This window comes from Panthera tigris, chromosome B3 (genome assembly GCF_018350195.1).
Source record: "Panthera tigris isolate Pti1 chromosome B3, P.tigris_Pti1_mat1.1, whole genome shotgun sequence".
In the NCBI taxonomy this organism is placed as follows: Eukaryota; Metazoa; Chordata; class Mammalia; order Carnivora; family Felidae; genus Panthera; species Panthera tigris.
Genome location: NC_056665.1, coordinates 141,542,864 through 141,559,782, shown reverse-complemented (window position 1 = coordinate 141,559,782; position 16,919 = coordinate 141,542,864). Strand labels below are relative to the sequence as shown.

Genomic DNA, 16,919 nt, shown 5'->3' with positions numbered 1-16,919 from the left:
CGTGGCCTGCTTGGAATTCTCTCTCTGCCTCTCCCCTGCTTGGGTGTGTGGGCCTGTGCCCACTCTCTCTCTCTCTCTCTCAAAATTAAATAAGTAAACATTAAAAAAAAAAAAAAAGAAATCTAGTCCTATGAGTCCTCCAACTTTGTTATTCCTTCCTATTGTGGTGCGTGGGCTCTGAATAGATACCTTTGTACGTGAAAGTCACACTTAGAGGCTAGTCATTTACTATCTCTAAGAACTGGCTAGCCCTGAGAAGGGCAGGCTCTTCAAGACCAACAAGATATCGTAACATCAGAATTACGGAAAATAAATGATTAGTGCAATTGGCCCTCTGAGGCTTTGGCATCACGTTCCAGTTGCATCGCAAGACCTGGCGCGTTTATCAAGTTAAAATTTGTTAGCAATGTTTGCTCGTCTTGTAGAACCCTACAGGACAAGTTACTCCCAGCCCAAGGTTTTCCTGCGTGTGTGTGTGTGTGTGTGTGTTCATTTTGTTCTCTTTCAAGAATACCACCTTGGTGTGTGTTTCGAGGGTCAAGGTGGCAGGTTCAGCAGTTGTGCTGTTGGGGGCTTGAACGGCTGGTTTCGGAAAGTCTGTGTGAAGTTGTGTGGGGGACACGTGTGATCAGAAGGAAGGGCGGTCACGGTCATGGGGCGAACCACAGGGCCAGAGGTCTTGGTGAAAAGCTGGAGCGGGTAGTAGGAAAAGGGACAAAGATGGGGGAAGGAGGAGTCCTCTCCCCAGGGGGGTCAGGGTTTAAATGGTGTGAGGCAGGTGCCCCCTGGGGAAAGCAATGTCTCCACTAATCGGTGGACCGGCAGGGACAGTAGTAACCTTGGCCAGATTTCCCTTTAGGCGTGGGAGTGTTGGCACATGTACACATAGGTGTGTAGCTTCCTGGCTAAGCAGACAGCAAGCTCAGAAACACAGTAGAATTCCTAATCTCAAAGGAAGATAAGCAGGCAGGGTCCGTGTCCACTTGGTGCCTTAGCGGGGGCGGTCCGCGGGCAGAGGTTCAAGCATCTGCGTGAAGTTTTCCCAGTGATCTCCAGCTTCTGGACCACGGAGATGTCGTCTGAAATGTGGGCCTGGGCTGTGCTTTCCAAGCAGGTCCCCACGCGGGGAGATGGGGGTGCTGTTCTTGTGGCTCTGGGGTGTCATGACAAGGCTGAGCTGGGGCTCCAGTGCGAGTCTGACCGAAGGCCCTCCGATCTGGCCGATGACTACGGGCCCTTTGCTTCAGTTGTTGGTTTTGTTGGTGGTAGAGTGGTGAGGTCTTTGTGGGGCTTGGATTAAGCAAACTCGATACTTGGTTGAAACAATGGGTCACTGGGAGGGTTTGAGCCTTTGATCGCAAACCAATGAAAGCGCCCAGACAGAGGGTACTGACACCAATAATCCACAGAAAGGGTGTGGTTGCACTTGACAGGTGTTGTGTTTATTCCATGTGTGTGTGTGAGTGTATGAATCAGGCTCGGATGGGCCCCCTATCAGATGAGCAGCTGCCTGGCCCATGGGACAGTCTGGGGTTAATGGGTCCAGGAGAATAGGTGTCCTCGCTCTGGCCCCCAGTCCTTCTGGGATGGGGGCAAGATTGGAAATTTATAAAGATAGGGGGAGCCGTTATTACAGGCCCATATATAATATATAATGAGTCTTTACGTCCATCCAGGGGAGACAAATCCCCCTTTAAATGTAGGAAAAGGTGAGTAGAAGATTTTTTAAACTCAACATTGAGTTTTGAATTGGCCGAGGACCTTGAATTAAGAGAGTTTAAGGCCTGGGGCAAGACAGAGGCCTTGTTAGGGGTCGATTTGCTGGACTGGAATTTGAAAAGAAAACATTTGAGGAAACCATTACGTCTCTCAGGTAACTTCTCTGGCGCCCGTCATGGACAGGAAAGTTCTACTGAGGGCCTCTTCCAAGAGTCCAGCACTGTGTACGTTGAGAAGTGAAATGGGTACCTGGTTGCTACCTGTCTGTAACTCCAGAGGGGATGGGAGTGGGCTGGCCAGACCTTGTTCTGTGGCTTTAGGATATGGGGGGGGATTTGGGTTTACATTTTGGGTATCTGTGAAGCAAGAGATTCCCAGAGTTCTTCACCGTCAGTCAGTGGCCCAACAGTGTGTAATCAACGCGCAGCAGGACCAGCTGTTGGCCAGGGCACCAGTGCAGAGATGACTGCCGGAAGTCTGGCCAAGTATGTTGACATTGGGTCCTGTCCTTTGTCTGGGACACCCTAAGAGATGAAAAGCAGCCATGTTCCAATGAGCGCTGCCATTTTTATGATGGTGGGCGGTGCAATCCACACTCTCATTGGTGTTCATTCAGTTAATGGGAGGCTCCTGGGTAGCCAAGGGGCCGGGGGAGGGGTGGCCTCCCCCCTGGGAGGAGCACATGGCGTTTGGCCAGGGACTGAGGACAGGGAAGGCCGGGTGGAATATGCCAGAGGGCCCGGGTTTGGCTCCTTCCTGTTGAGGGAGGCCTCATCAGCCGTGCTGAGCTCGTGGGGTGCCGTTTCCATGACTCAAGCAAAGAGGTAGCTGCATGGAGGGCCCTAGGCTCAGCGTCTGTGAGCACCTCTATTAGCGGGAAAGCCCAGTATGTAGCCAGCAAGTTTGTTTTTAATAGTGTTTAGCCAGAGGCAAAGAGGAGCATTTGTCGCCATCAGAAGCCCTTGGGGCATTTGGGGCATCAGAAGCCCTAATGGCCATCCTGGGTGGTCCAGAGAGCCCAGGGGCAGGAGAGGAGATGGGTGAGACCTCTGCAGTGAAGGGGTGAAGGTGTCACCGAGGCATGGCGGGAGTGCCTGTTGACTCACTTGGGACAGATCTTAGAGCCTTTCATCAGCGGGGTCCCACTGAAGCTGGGCTGATTCTAAGTAGTAGCCTCAGATTTAGGTAGAATTTATTTTTATTAAAAATTTTTTTTTCGGGGCGCCTGGGTGGCTCAGTCGGTTAAGCGTCCAACTTCAGCTCAGGTCACGATCTCGCGGTCAGTGAGTTCGAGCCCCGCGTCGGGCTCTGTGCTGACAGCTCAGAGCCTGGAGCCTGTTTCAGATTCTGTGTCTCCCTCTCTCTGACCCTCCCCCGTTCATGCTCCGTCTCTCTCTGTCTCAAAAATAAATAAAGGTTAAAAAAAGTTTTTTTTTTCATGTTTATTTATTTTTGAGAGAGACAGAGACAGAGCAGGGGAGGGAGACACAGAATCCAAAGCAGGCTCCAGGCTCTGAGCCGTCAGCACAGAGCCCAATGCGGGGCTCAAACTCATGAACCGCAAGGTCATGACCTGAACCGAAGCCATACGCTTAACTGACTGAGCCACCCAGGTGCCCCACGTAGAATTGATCTTTGAGAGAGAAAGAGAGAGAGAGAGAGAGAGGGAGAGAGGGAGAGTGGGGGAGGGTCAGAGAGAGAGGGGGACAGAGGATTCCAAACAGGCTCTGCACCGAAGGCAGTGAGCCCAACGCGGGGCCCCAACTCACGGACCGTGAGATCATGCCCTGAGCCGAAGTCTGCCGTGCAACCGACTGAGCCACCCAGGTGCCCCAGATTTAGGTAGAATTTCTAAATGAGGAACGTGTTGCCAAAAGGACTAACAGATGTGGATTTGTACGACCTTAAGGGGTGTGTCGGATGACTCTCGCTAGAGGAAGATGCCAGCCATGTAATGTCTGATGCCCGTGCTCCTGGAGGAAGGCGGGTGCCGGCCAGGTCTTGTCTGCGAGGATGGTGGGGGAAGCCAAGGCTGTGGACGCCCCGGGTAGCCTGGAAAAGGTGTGTGTCACTTCACGGGTGAAGGCAGACGGGCTGAGGGCACACTGAAATGGGAGCCGAGTGGAACCTGTCAGCCAAATCTCTAAGGGCAAAATCTCTCCTGGGTGGAGAGATTGGGTGGAGTTAGTAATTTTAGTAATGTTGGGTATTGGGGACAGGGGCCCAGTGGCCTGGTTCCTTCTTCTCCCCCTCTTCCCTCGTCCCCCTTTCTCTCCCCCTCCTCCTGCCTGTCCTCTTCCCCCCCCTCCTCCCTCCCTCCAGATTCTCCATGGGTGTGATCCCTCCTACCCCCACTAAGTCAGGGGAGGAACTGGGACTGTCGCAGGCAAACGGCACAATCGCGGCCTTTCCCACAGGACCTGTGGGGTGCTGTGGTCCCCGAGCGGGTTGCCCTTGCCTTGGCTCTGTGTGTGGTTTGAATTCACGGGTGGCTCTGCGCACGGGTGTTACCCACGTGCTTCGCTGGGCAGGCCGAAAGGCAGGGAGCAGGGTGTCCGTGCTGTGCACTCTGGCCTGGCCATACACTCAGCTAGTCCCCCAAGAAAAGGGGTGCCCGGGAACCCTGCCATCTAGGCAGGTCACAGCTCAGACCAGAGCCTAAGGAGGTCCGGGTGGGAGTCCGGGGCCACCCCAGGCAAATGCGCCAGCAGTGGTGGGGGGGGGGGGGGGGGGGTGGGGGGGGAGGAGGGCACCTGCAGGCTTCACCCAGGCCCAGGCTGCAGCTCACACCTGGTGCAGTGGGTCAATAGCCCCAGGCGTCCTGGTGGCATATCAGTCCCCACTGAGGCCAAACCTCCTGCTTGCTGTGCTGCTTGTTTACCACACCAATTTTATTAGGCCCACGGATCGGGAGACAACTGCCATTGTTATGTACAGTTCCAGGGAGGAGGGCGCACACCTTAGGTCACAGGGCCACCCCGGAGGCTGGGGCAGAGAGGCCAGGAGCCTTGAATGTGGTTTCCACGGGAAGGTGTGGTGAGGCAGGGTAAACAGGTTTAGGACTGGTCAGCCTGAATCATTTTATTCCAATCGTCCTTGGACGTGTGGAGGAGGAGGAGGTGGCCCGCATGAGCTCTGGACGGGTTAGTTTGCCCGGGGAAGGCTCTCAGGCCAGGCGTTTACCATCGCCAGGAACGGGTTAGTCCCCGGGAGGGGCCGTCTCTTCAGGGTCTGCAGATGTCAGCACCAGAAATACAGAAAATCAGGAGGGTCTGGCTGGCTCGGTCAGAAGAGCATGCAACTCTTGATCTTGGGGTCGGGAGTTCGAGCCCCAACCTTGGATGTAGAGATTACCAAAAAAAAAAAAAAAAGAAAAGAAAAGAAATACAGAAAATCAAAATGCACGGATGATACACCGTGTTGGTGCGTGCATAGCATTTCCTGTTTTATTCCAGTGTGTGGATGACCGTGGGAAGTCTGTCTATCCATTCGCTGTGCTTGGAGGTTGGGATTCTCTCCAGGATTGGGCTTTTACCAATAAAGCTGTTATGAATATTCCTACACGTGCCTTTGGTGGATATATATTTTTGTTTCTTTGGGCTCTGTGCCCAGCAGTGAAATTCCTGGATCAGAGGCAGGTGCGTGTGGTGCTTTAAGAGATATTACGGCAGATGGGTCGCCTGGGTGGCTCAGTCGGTTGAGTGTCTGACTTCGGCTCAGGTCGTGAGACTCGCGTCTTACTTCTGATCTTAGGAAACCCCATTTATTTCTTGTTTGACGTGATTCATCCATCCTTTCACTTAGTAAATTATTTTTTAATTCTAAATACATTGTATCATTTTACTATTTTTAGCTTCAGAACCAAGTAGTGGGCTAGTTCGCTTGTGTGTGTGTATTTTTTTGCATTATTTACTGTTTTTTTCAGGAATAGAAATTAATGATTCATCACTTGCATGCAACCCCCATGCTCATCCCAACACGTGTCCTCCTCAAGGCCCGTCACTCATTTAGCCCATCCCCCCAACCCCCCCCCCCCCCCCCCCCCCCCCCGCCAGCAGCCCTCAGTCTGTTCTCTGTATTTAAGAGTCTCTTAGGGTTTGCCTCCCTCTCTGTTTTTATCTTATTTTTGCTTCCCTTCCCCTATGTTCAACTGTAGTGTTTCTCAAATTCCACATAGGTCGTACGGTGGTTCTATTTTTAGCTTTTTGAGGAACCTCCATCCTGTTTTCCAGAGTGGCCGCACCAGCTTGCGTTCCCACCAACAATGCAAGAGATCCTTTTTCTCCGCATCCTCGCCAACATCTGTTGTTGCCTTGAGTTGTTCGTGTTGGCCATTCTGACAGGTGTGAGGTGGTATCTCATCGTGGTTTTGCTTTGTATTTCCCTGATGATGAGTGACGTGGAGTATCTTTTTGTCCGTTGGCCCTCTGGGTGTCTTCTTTGGAGAAGTGTCTATTCATGTCTTTTGCCCATTGCTTCACTGGATCATTTGTGTTTTGGGTGTTGAGTTTCATTTAGTAAATTGTTATTAAGGGCATCCATATTCTAGGCGTTAGGGTTACCAGGGGTGAACCCAAGAGAACAGACACTCTATGGGAGGAGACAGACAATAATCAGGTAAGTAAGTACATGCTATAAAGCTTTATGTCAGAGAGGGATAGTCATCCTCACACATAATTAAATTATAATTCCAGTGACAGATGACTTCTACGAGGAAAATAAGACTATGGAGGCACAAGTGTCACACCTCCCCCATTTGCTCTATTCTAGAAATCTCTTGAGACAGATTTTTGGATTCTGTACCTGTCTTCATGTCTGTTTTCTTTCATGTACTTCTATTTCAATGGAGGGTTTTCTTTTAGTTTTTTTATTTTATTAAAACTTTTTTTTTAAGTTTATTTATTTATTCTGAGAGAGAGAGAGAGAGAGCTCGTGGGAGCTGTGGAGTGACAGAGAGGGAGAAAGAGAATCCCAAGCGCAGAGCTCCATGCAGGGCTCGATCCTACAGCCATGAGATCATGACCTGATCTTACAACTGTAACATCATGACCTGAGCCCAAATCAAGAGTCAGACACCCGGGGCGCCTGGGTGGCTCAGTCGGTTAAGCTGCCGACTTCAGCTCAGGTCATGATCTCACGGTCCGTGAGTTCAAGCCCCGCGTCGGGCTCTGTGCTGACAGCTCGGAGCCCGGAGCCCGTTTCAGATTCTGTGTCTCCCTCTCTCTGACCCTCCCCCGTTCATGCTCTGTCTCTCTCTGTCTCAAAAATAAATAAACGTTGAAAAAACAATTCTTTTTAAAAAAAGAGTCAGACACCCAACCCACAGGGCCACCCAAGCACCCTCAAGATTCTTTTCTTGTAAACCAGCGATCTATATATGTCCATCTCTGGTTTATTTATTTATTTACTTCATGGGTGAAATGGCAGTAGCCTTTTGTGCCTCCTGCAAAAAGTATTGTCGTTTCTCAGTCTGGTTCTGCTTTTCCAACAGCTCTGTTTTCCCAGGTGGGGAGTTCTTCCCTTTCTTGGGGATGGTTGCCCTTCCTTCACGAAGGGAGGGAAGTCCTTGTCAACAGACTGTGACTCACGGGCTGTTAGCCTCCTGGCTTTGGGCAGGGGTGGGAAGGGCCGCCCTGCGGAATGCATTCTGGCCTGTTCTCTGCAAAGGTGCACGGCAGAATCGGGCTTTGTGTTGGGATGGCAAACACTACAGCTAAGACTTCGGAGGGGGGTAGGTACCCTCAGCTCCTCACAGGCAGTGGGAGACACCCGGGCCTCCGGTCGGGGTCCCTCCTGAGAGTCGGTGAGCCCCCCACCCCGGCTGCTGCCCCTCCCAGGGCAATGGGGGCGGGGAAGGTTATGGAGAAGTCACAGGAGAGTGGCTACATAGACCATACATCATAAGGATTTTTGAAGAATAAACTTCATTTTAAAATAAACTTTATGATTTATTGAAATAATGGGAGCATACTGTCAAGAATTCACATAGCTTCCACACCCGATATCCTTTATTTTAAGATCTTATAGGAGTATGATGTGTTTGTTATAATTCAAGAATCACTACAGATACATTACTATTTTTTTGAAGTTTATTTATTTTGAAAGAGAGATCAAGTGGGGGAGGGGCAGAGAGAGAGAGAGAGAGAGAGAGAGAGAGAGAGAGAGAGGGAATCCCAAGCAGACTCCACACCGTCAGTGCAGAGCCCAATGTGGGGCTTGAGTTCATGAACCATGAGATCATGACCTGAGCTAAAATCAGGAGTCCGATGCTTACCCGACCGGGCCACCCAGGTGCCCCCTGATCCATTATTATTAACTGAAGCCCATAGTTTATTCACATTCTCTAAGTTTTTACCTAATGCCCCTCTTCTGGTCCGGGATCCCACCCAGGACACCCCCTTATAGACGAATATGTACTCTCTTTCATCGCTAGGACCAGGGGCATGACGGGGAGGTTACTTCACCATCTTGAAGGCAGTTTCTGTGGGTCAGGCTGGCCTCGGGGATTTGGGAATTACTTGGTCAGGGCATCAGATTGGGAGTCATGCTCTCAAGTCTCTGTCCAGGTGCCCTTTGACTTGTCTCCACCTTGGGTTAAGTCTGCTCATCTGTCAAGTGGGGACACTGGGCTAGTTTCGTCTGCACGGGTTGAGTCCTGGGCCAGATGTATGAATGAAGTTTTCTGATCCGTGCCGCAGGGTGGAGGCAGCCGGCAGGCCTCACGGTGTCCCACAGGGCAGAGCCGGGACTCAGATCTCCCTGAGCGTGACACGGGGGCTAACACTCTGATGTCAAAGATCAGGGGCCTGTCCCTGCTTTGCTTCTTTTTGTGTACTTAGGCAAGGCCCTCTTCAGCTCTGAGCCTCGGTTTACTCATCGGTAAAGGGCCAGCTGGTGGGAGGGTCCCTCTGGCTGAAAAAAGAACAGGTTGCCGTGGGGAGCGGTGAGTTCTGCCTTTGAGGGCGTGCAAGCTGGGCCGGGTGCCCCCGGTGGGTGCGCGAGGGCAGCTCCGATGGTCTTCCTGCTGGACTGGGAACCCAACCTCTGTGCCGGCTCACTTACGCACACCTGGACCCTGCACCATTGCTTTCCTTTCCAGCTCATGCCAGGACTGCCTTTGGCCCTGGGCTGAGGGAGGTCTGCCAACTGTACCACAAGCCTGGGCCGTGGACTTCCAGGAGGCTGGAGGGAATCCCACCATTAGCACCTCCCCGCCTTGTGGCACCTTCAGCTGCCAGGCCAGTCTGCTACCCCGGCAGCTCCCAGGCCAGGCCAGGCCCTGGTCCTCAGGTCAACCGGCACTCCCTCCAAAGTTCCGAGGGAGCGAGAGGAAGAAGAGAGCAGAATCCCTGAAAAGGTGAAAAGGAAGAGCCTTGTGTCCCCACCAGAGCCACCAAACACTGGACCCTCTGTTTTAACAATGTCCGGGTTCTTCCGGGTCCCTGGGCCTTTGCATCTGCTGTTCCTGCCACCACCAGTGCCCTTCCCCTTTTCTGGCTGTTGACTCCTACTCATCCTCTAAGGCCCAATGCAAAAGACCCCTCTTCTGGACCCTGGCTAGCTACCCCTACCTGTGTCATGGCATGTATCACCCTGAGTCATAATAGGCCTCTTCCGTGCCTGTGTCCCTGTGTCCCTCGATTTTCCTGAAGGCAGGGGTGGGGCTGACTCACCCGAAAGAGGTTGTCACAGACACATCGTCTGCCCACTGCATTACTGCGTGAAAGGGCTGAGTAGGGAATCGGTAGGCGAGGGAGAATCGCTGTGTCTTTCCCGACCACCTTCCTTTGACTCGCACTGTCCCTTCCATTTAAGCTCTCGTCTCCTGACCCCCGACCCCACCGGGAGGGGGCGCTGTCACAGGCTCGTCGGTGGGGGCAGGGGCGGCGGGAGCGCCAGTGCGTCTGGGCCACGGGGAGAGCTGGCGCTCCGCGGGGCGGGGCCTGCATGAAACCGGACGACCCGTCCGGGGCGAGCTAGGCGGGGGGGGGGGGGGGGGGAAGCGAGCGCATCGGAAGGTCCCCGCACAGCCTGGCGGCCGGGACTCCCGCGGGTGGCGCGCGGATAGTCCCATTTCGAGCCGAGGTAACCCGGGCTCGGCTCGGGGCGGCGCCCCAGCCCCGCGGTGCCCGCCCCTCGCGCCTCCGGAGGCGCCCCGGCCCCGCCCCCGGCCCCGCCCCGCCTCGAGCGGCCTTCAGGTCCCCGCGCCGCGGCGCCGGCGGGCAGACAGGTGGAAGCGAGCGGAGCGGCGCGCCGCGCTCCGTGCTGCGCTCCGGGCCCCACCATGGGCAACTGCGCGGGTCGCACGGATTTCGAGTGGGTCTACACCGACCAGCCGCACACGCAGCGGCGCAAAGAGATGCTCGGTGAGCGCAGCTCGGCCCCTGCCGCGGGGTGGGGACAGCCCCGCGTGGCGGTCAGACGGCGCGGGCCAGCGGAGCCCCGGGGTTGCTCCTGCGCCGGCCCGGGTGCCCGGCGCGCACTCCTCCGCCCCTGCTTCGGGGAGGGTGGGAGCGCCACCTCTCCTCCTCCTCCAGGGGTCCCTGCCCCGGGTCCCCGACAGTCCCCCTGCCCGGGTCTGAAACTCCCCTGCGTGTCTGCCTGCGTCCTGGGGTCCAGGATCCGAGGACCCGAGCCCGGATCCGCGTGCCTGGGAAGCGCGTCTCGACTGTTGCGTCCCGGTTGTGGGACGCAAGCCACTCGCCGGGCGTGAACTTGGGGCGCGGCGACGTGGTGGGGCAGGGGTCCGCCCCCGGGGACCCTCCGTGTGCGGGATGCGCCGTCCTGCCCGCGAAGGCAGACCTCCTGGGTCCGCAGAGGCCGCTGAGCTCAGGGAGTTTAGGGCCGACTGAGCGCCTCGAAGGAAGCAAATGTGCAACGAGAGAGACACTTTTTTTTTTTTTTTTTTAAACAGCTTATACCGAAGAACCCCATTTGCCCGTTCTGTCCTGTATTTTATAGCTTAATGCACGGTGGCCGCCCTTCGCTGTCATTTAGGGTCTTGCGAAGTCATTTTTACCAGCGTAGTCGCCGTCATTCCAGCCGGCGACTCCTTCTAGACTTGGGGTGCTCAGCCCTTCCCTGGGGATTGCAGGTTAAAGGGCCCGCACCTGCACAACAGCTTTCACTGCGTGCCACCAAGTCACCTCCACGGCACCAGGCCGGAGTCCAGCAGGGTGGACTTGCTCCCCTCCCTCCCAAGAAATGTCCAGGTCCCGGTTTCCCACGCCCTCGCCTGCAGCTGGGGTTGGCAAACCTTTTAATCAGACCGACCACGTGACACATACTAGTTCACTGTGTTTAATTTGCAGTTTTTGGATGATTGTTTCCAACGTTTAATTGGACATTTTAATTCTTTTTTCTCTTGGGATGGTCGTCCACTTGTTGATTGTTGGAGTTCTTTGTATAGGAGGCTTTTAACTCTTTGTCCTACATGTTGCGAATATTTTTCTCCTTCACAATTTGTCTTTTGCTATCACAGCAGCTTTTTTTTTTTTTTTTAATGCGTTCAAATGGATTGGCTTTTTTTTTTTTTTTTCTTTAGAGTTTTCCCTTTGGTGTCTTCCTGCCCCGCTCCAAGACTATGGAAATATCCATCTTACTATGTTTAAAGCTCTCAGACACCGGGTGTTGCTGAGTGGTTAGTGCATGGCTGTACTGTTGTGTCTGGGGGTTCATGGGCTCGAGACCCCTGGGTGGGTTTGTGACTTTCGTGGTTTTCTGCTGTGAGGAGAACAATAACCCAGCACTGTTGTGGTCTTACGTGTGGCAGAATCCTCTCCAACACCTGTGAACTGCTTGGGGGCGCTCAGAGGGGTCTTGGTGACTATCTGGTCCTGTGTCTCCCTAGAGGGCATGTGTCTTGGCTGTTCCCACCGCAGGGCTGAGGCAGGGCTCCATTTCCTTCCCTTTCCCTGGCTGTCCCCTGCCTTGCCCTTATAAGAGCACCTGACCCCAGGTGGAGAAGGCTGGGAGACATATCCTGGCCCACAGAGCTGCCTGGAGGGGTCCAGACACTCTGGGCTGCAGACTCACTTTCTGAATCTGCAAAATGGGCACAGCCATCTTGCCTGGCGTAGAGGGTGTGATGTTAAAAGGAGCCCTTGGATGTTAAAAGGTGCCCAGTGTGGTACCCAGCACTCCAGGACATGAGAGAGAGAGAGAGAGAGAGAAGCCACCGGCCCTGGAACCATTAGAGGAAGCTTCCTGGACAAGGTGGCCAGGAAGGCTGGAAGACTTGAAGAGAGGAGGTGATTTGGGCCAGTGCGGGGACAGCATCAGGTCTCGGGCTGACTCCCCGGGAAGCTTTGCTCATTCCCAGTTTGCACTGGGTGCTGTGGATTCCTCTGTACCGTTTCCTCCAGATGCTGTCTGGTTTTGAACCCATGAACTTGGAAGGTGCCATTTTCCCTCAATCCCAGGCGTGTGATCCTGCCCTGCCTAGATGTCCTTCCTTCCTGCTCCGCCCCTCCTTGCTCTTTGGTTCTTTATTTTTATTGAAGTACAATATTATGTTAGTAAGTTTCAGGTGTGCAACATAGTGATTGAACCTTTGTATGCAGTGTGGAATCACCACCTCAGTAAACCTAGTTACCATTCGTCACCACACAAAATTGCTACAATTTTGTCCACTACAGTTTCCGTGGTGTACATTACATCCCCATCACTTATTTACTGTATAACTGGAAGTTTGCACTTCTTAATTCCCTTCAGCCGTTCCCCCATGTCCCTCCCCCTCTGGCAACCACCAATCTGTATGTATGAATCTGGGTCTTGTTTTGTTTTGTCTTTTAGATTCCACCTATAAGTGGAATCACGTGGTATTTGTCTAACTGATTTATTTCACTTAGCCTAATACCCTCTGGAGCCATTCATTCATTGCAAACGTGTCGCAAAATGCCATTCTTTTTTTTTTTTTTAATGTTTATTTATTTTTGAGAGAGAGAAAGAGCGAGCTGGTGCACAAGCCTGGAAGGGGGAGAGAGAGAGAGAGGGAGACACAATCTGTTTTATTTGTTTTTTTTTTTAATGTTTATTTATTTTTGAGAGAGAGGGGAGAGAGAGAGAGAGACAGCGCTTGAGTGGGGGAGGAGCAGGGAGAGAGGGAGAGAGAGAATCCCAAGCAGGCTCTGCACTGTTAGCACAGAGCCTGACCTGGGGCTCAAACTCACGAACCGTGAGATCATGACCTGAGCCGAAGTCAGTCTTAACTGACTGAGCCACCCAGGCACCCCAAAGTTTCATTCTTTTATGTGGCTGAGTAGTTTTGGATTATATATATAACACATTCTATTCATCCATTCATCTGTTGACGGACATGTTGTTTCCATATATTTTCTTTTTTTTTTCAGTGCAAACACGTGGTTTTATTAAAGCACTGGGATAGGCTCCATGGGCAGAAAGAGCTGCTTTCCATGTCTCGGCGATTGTAAATAATGCTGTGATGAACAGGGGAGCGCATATATCTTTTCGAATTAGTGTTTTCATTTTCTCTGGATGAATACTGAGGTGTGGATTTACTGGGTCATATGGTATTTCTAGTTTTAATATTTTGAGGACTCTCCGTGCTGTTTCCCACGGTGGCTGCTCCAGCTCGTGTCTCCACCGACAGTGCGCGAGGGCCCCCTTTGCTCTACGTGGTCGCCAACACCTGTTGTTTCTTGTGTTGTTGATTTCAGCCATTCCCACAACGCATTTCATTGTAGTTTTCATATTTATTTCCCTGCCGATGAGTGATGTTGGGCATCTTTTCATGTGTCTGTGGGCCATCTGGATGTCTTCTTTGGAGAAATGTCTATTCAAGTGCTCTGCCCATAATTTTTTTTTAACGTTTATTTATTTTGAGACAGAGAGAGACAGAGCATGAACGGGGGAGGGGCAGAGAGAGAGGGAGACACAGAACTGGAAGCAGGCTCCAGGCTCTGAGCCATCAGCCCAGAGCCCGACGCGGGGCTCGAACTCACGGACCGCAAGATCGTGACCTGAGCTGAAGTCTGAGGCTTAACCGACTGAGCCACCCAGGAGCCCCTGCTCTGCCCATTTTTAATCAAATTTTTGTTTGCTATTGAGCTGTATCAGTTCTTTACATACTTTGGATATTAACCCCTTATTGGATATGTGACTTGTAAACATCTTCTTCCATTCCATAGGATGCCTTTTTATGTTGTTGATGGTTTCCCCCGCTGTGCAGAAGCGTTTTAGTTTGATGCAATCCCACCTGTTTGATTTTTGCTTATGTTGCCTTTACTTACTGCTGGTGTGAAATCCTAAAAAATCATCGCCAAGACTGATGTCAGGGAGCTTGCTGCGTATATTTTTTTCTAGGAGCTTTTGGACAGCTGGTCTTGCATTCAAGTCTGTAATCCATTTTGAGTTTATTTTTCTGTATCGTGTAAGAAAGTGGTCCGGTTTCATTCTTTTGCCTGTGGCTGTCCGGTTTCCCCGGCACCGTTAACTGTAGAGACCTTCTTTTCCCCACTGCATATACTTGCCCCCTTTGTCGTAAGTTAATTGACCATATGCGTGTGGGTTTATTTCTGGGCTCTCTATTCTGTTCCATTGATCCTGTGTGTCTATTTTTATGCTAATTTATACTGTTTTGATTACCATAGCTTTGTTAGTATGGTTTGAAATCCAGGAGCGTGATACTTCTTTTTTTTTTCTTCATTTGTTAATGTTTTTATTTATTTTTGAGAGAGAGAGAGAGTGAGCGCGCGCGCAAGTTGGGGAGGGGCAGAGAGAGAGGGAGACACAGATTCTGAAGCAGGCTCCAGGCTCTGAGCTGTCAGCACAGAGCCTGACGTGGGGCTCAAACCCACGGACCGTGAGATCATGACCTGAGCCGAAGTCGGGTGCTCAACCGACTGAGCCACCCAGGCGCCCAGGAGCGTGATACTTCTAATTTTGTTCTTTTTTTCCTCAAGATTGCTTTGGCTATTCAGGGTCTTTTGTTCTTCCATAGGAATTTTTTTTTCTGTATGCTTTCTCATTTTTATTTATCTATTTATTAATATAAGTTATTGTCAAGTTGGCTAACATACGGCGTATACAGCGTGCTCTTGGCTCAGTGGTAGATGCCCATAATTCATTGCTTCCTCACAACACCCAGTGCTCATCCCAAACAGGTGCCCTCCTCAGTGCCCATCACCCTCTCTCCCACCCCCCCATCAACCCTCCGTTTGTTCTCTGTATTTAAGAGTCTCTTATGGTTTGCCTCCCTCCCTCTCTCTGTTTCCCTCCCCCACCCCATGGTCTTCTGTTAAGCTTCTCAAGATCCACATCTGAGTGAAAACATATGACATCTGTCTTCTCTGGCTGACTTATTTCACTCAGCATAACACCCCCCAGTTCCATCCACGTTGCTGCAAAGGGCAGGATTTCATTCTTGCTCATTGCCAAGTAGTATTCCACGGTATATGTAATCCGTAGACATTTTAGAATGGCTTGTTCTAGTTCTGTGAAAAATGCCCCTGGAGTTTAGTGAGGGCCCTTGCTCCATTCCATTTCCCGCAGGATGCCCGGCCCCCGCCCGGCTGCCCTCCTGGACTTTGGCCTCCACTGGGGACGGCATTCCTCTGGGATTTCCCTCCGAGGCTCCAACCCATCAGGTCCTTATCTCTCTGGGGAAGGTTGCAGGGCTCTAGAGCTCGGCCGTGGATTTCATCCTCAGCCCTCACCCGTTAGCCATGTAAACCCTGGGCAGGTCCACCAACAGAGGAGCAAGCTGAGCCTTGGTGAGGTTAAAAGGGGTTGTTATTCCTTCCAGAGTTGCTGGGCAGATCAAATGAGGTGGCGTTAAAGTGCTTAGCCCAGCACTCAGTAATGGGTAGCTGCGATGATCTTTGCTCCTCTGGCGGACGGGTGAGTTCTCCCCAAGGACAGGGAATGCCTTTGCATCTCTGCTGTCTGCCATCCGTGCTATTCCCAGCCAGAGAGAAATTCCGTGTGAAGCTGCTGGTGTCTCTCTCTATAGAAGAGACAGCAGAGCCGGGCTCAGAGAAGGCAGGTCACTTGCATAGGACCACACAGATCGCAGGCTGCAGGGGCCAGGCTGGTGTTCCAGTCACGTCCCGCTTGGCCATGTGTTCCGGCCCCACCTGGCCGCTGCGGCTCATGCCAAGCCCCGGGGGTGTGGGGGTGGGGTGGGGTGGGCAGTGGACGCTCAGAAAGATCCTAATCGGGGAGGGAGTCAGAACCCAGGAAGCCCTTGCCCCGGAGCTAACCACAGTGCCCTTGGGGCAGGGCCAAAGTCTGTCTCCAGCTCCTGCCTAGATGGGGACACGCTCCTCAGGGCACAGCATCCTAAGAAAACGGGGGTCCCACGCAGCCCCCTAAGAGCCATGTCTCCCGGGGCCACGCCTGAGGCTCCCTGTATTGTGAGGGCGGGATCCGAGCCAGCAGGACTGTGACCCGCCGTGGACCGGAGGCCAAGCCAGGCGTGGCGGGGGAATCAGAAGCTGGCTTTGGGTTTGTCTTTAAAAACAAATAGCTTTGTGATTTCTTTTTTCTTATGAAAACAGGGCACACACATGGTAAAACAAAACACACACAAAAATTCAAATAATCAAAGGAAAACAAAAGAGGAAACAAGGAAGTAAGACTCTTGGCAATTGTTGGATTATTTGCTTAGGCAAGAAACCCTTGCCGGGGCTTTCTCAGTGGCAAGTGGTGATTCCAGAACAGAGCTGGCTGAAGCTGGGGACGGGGGGAGTTTGTGACCTCTCCTCACCCAACCACAGAGACGCTGCAGGGGTGGGGGGCAGGCAGGCCGCAAGGCCCTTCTCTCCATGCCCCTCGTCCCTGCCTCGGTCACCATATGGGCCTTCTCCTCTGCCAGGAGGGCCGCAGGCAGCACCCGGGTTGGGTCCCCCCAGCTCTGAGATCCCACAGAAGAAAGAGAGCTGCCCCCCTCCCCTCCTGCCCTGAGTAGCTGCCTGGCCTGGAGCCAGGTAATCTCTGGCCGGAGAGAGCCTCGGGTCCGGTGGCTGGTCAGCGGGCAGGGGGCTGTGGTAGGTAGGGGCCCCACAGTGTCGCGTCGCATCGTAAGAGCAGAGAGAAGGGGCTCTCCAAGGAAAGCAAGGGGTGCTGTGACCCTTAAGTTGGGTGGGGAGGGAAGGAGGCATGCTGGGTATTTGGGTAGCACAGATGATAGGTGATCCCTAAGAGGTTACTCGGGGACCCTCTTTGACCCAATTACGTCC

General features: G+C 52.7%; 1 protein-coding gene across 3 annotated transcripts in view; it reads left to right on the top strand.

Moving 5' to 3' along the window:
- The window catches only part of DEGS2 (delta 4-desaturase, sphingolipid 2), a 70,124-nt gene that overhangs the window by 40,045 nt on the left and 13,160 nt on the right, over positions 1-16,919 (top strand). Inside the window, exon 1 of one of the 3 annotated variants that reach the window (XM_042990518.1) lies at positions 9,381-9,463. The exons of 1 other annotated variant lie outside the window; for it this stretch is intronic. Coding sequence is in view for 1 of the 2 variants with exons in the window: in XM_042990516.1 (XP_042846450.1) it covers positions 10,004-10,085 (82 nt within the window). In the remaining variant the exon portion in view is untranslated. Of the gene's footprint in view, positions 1-9,380; positions 9,464-9,960; positions 10,086-16,919 lie in introns of those variants that run through there. One more of the 3 variants, XM_042990516.1, reaches the window with a different exon arrangement.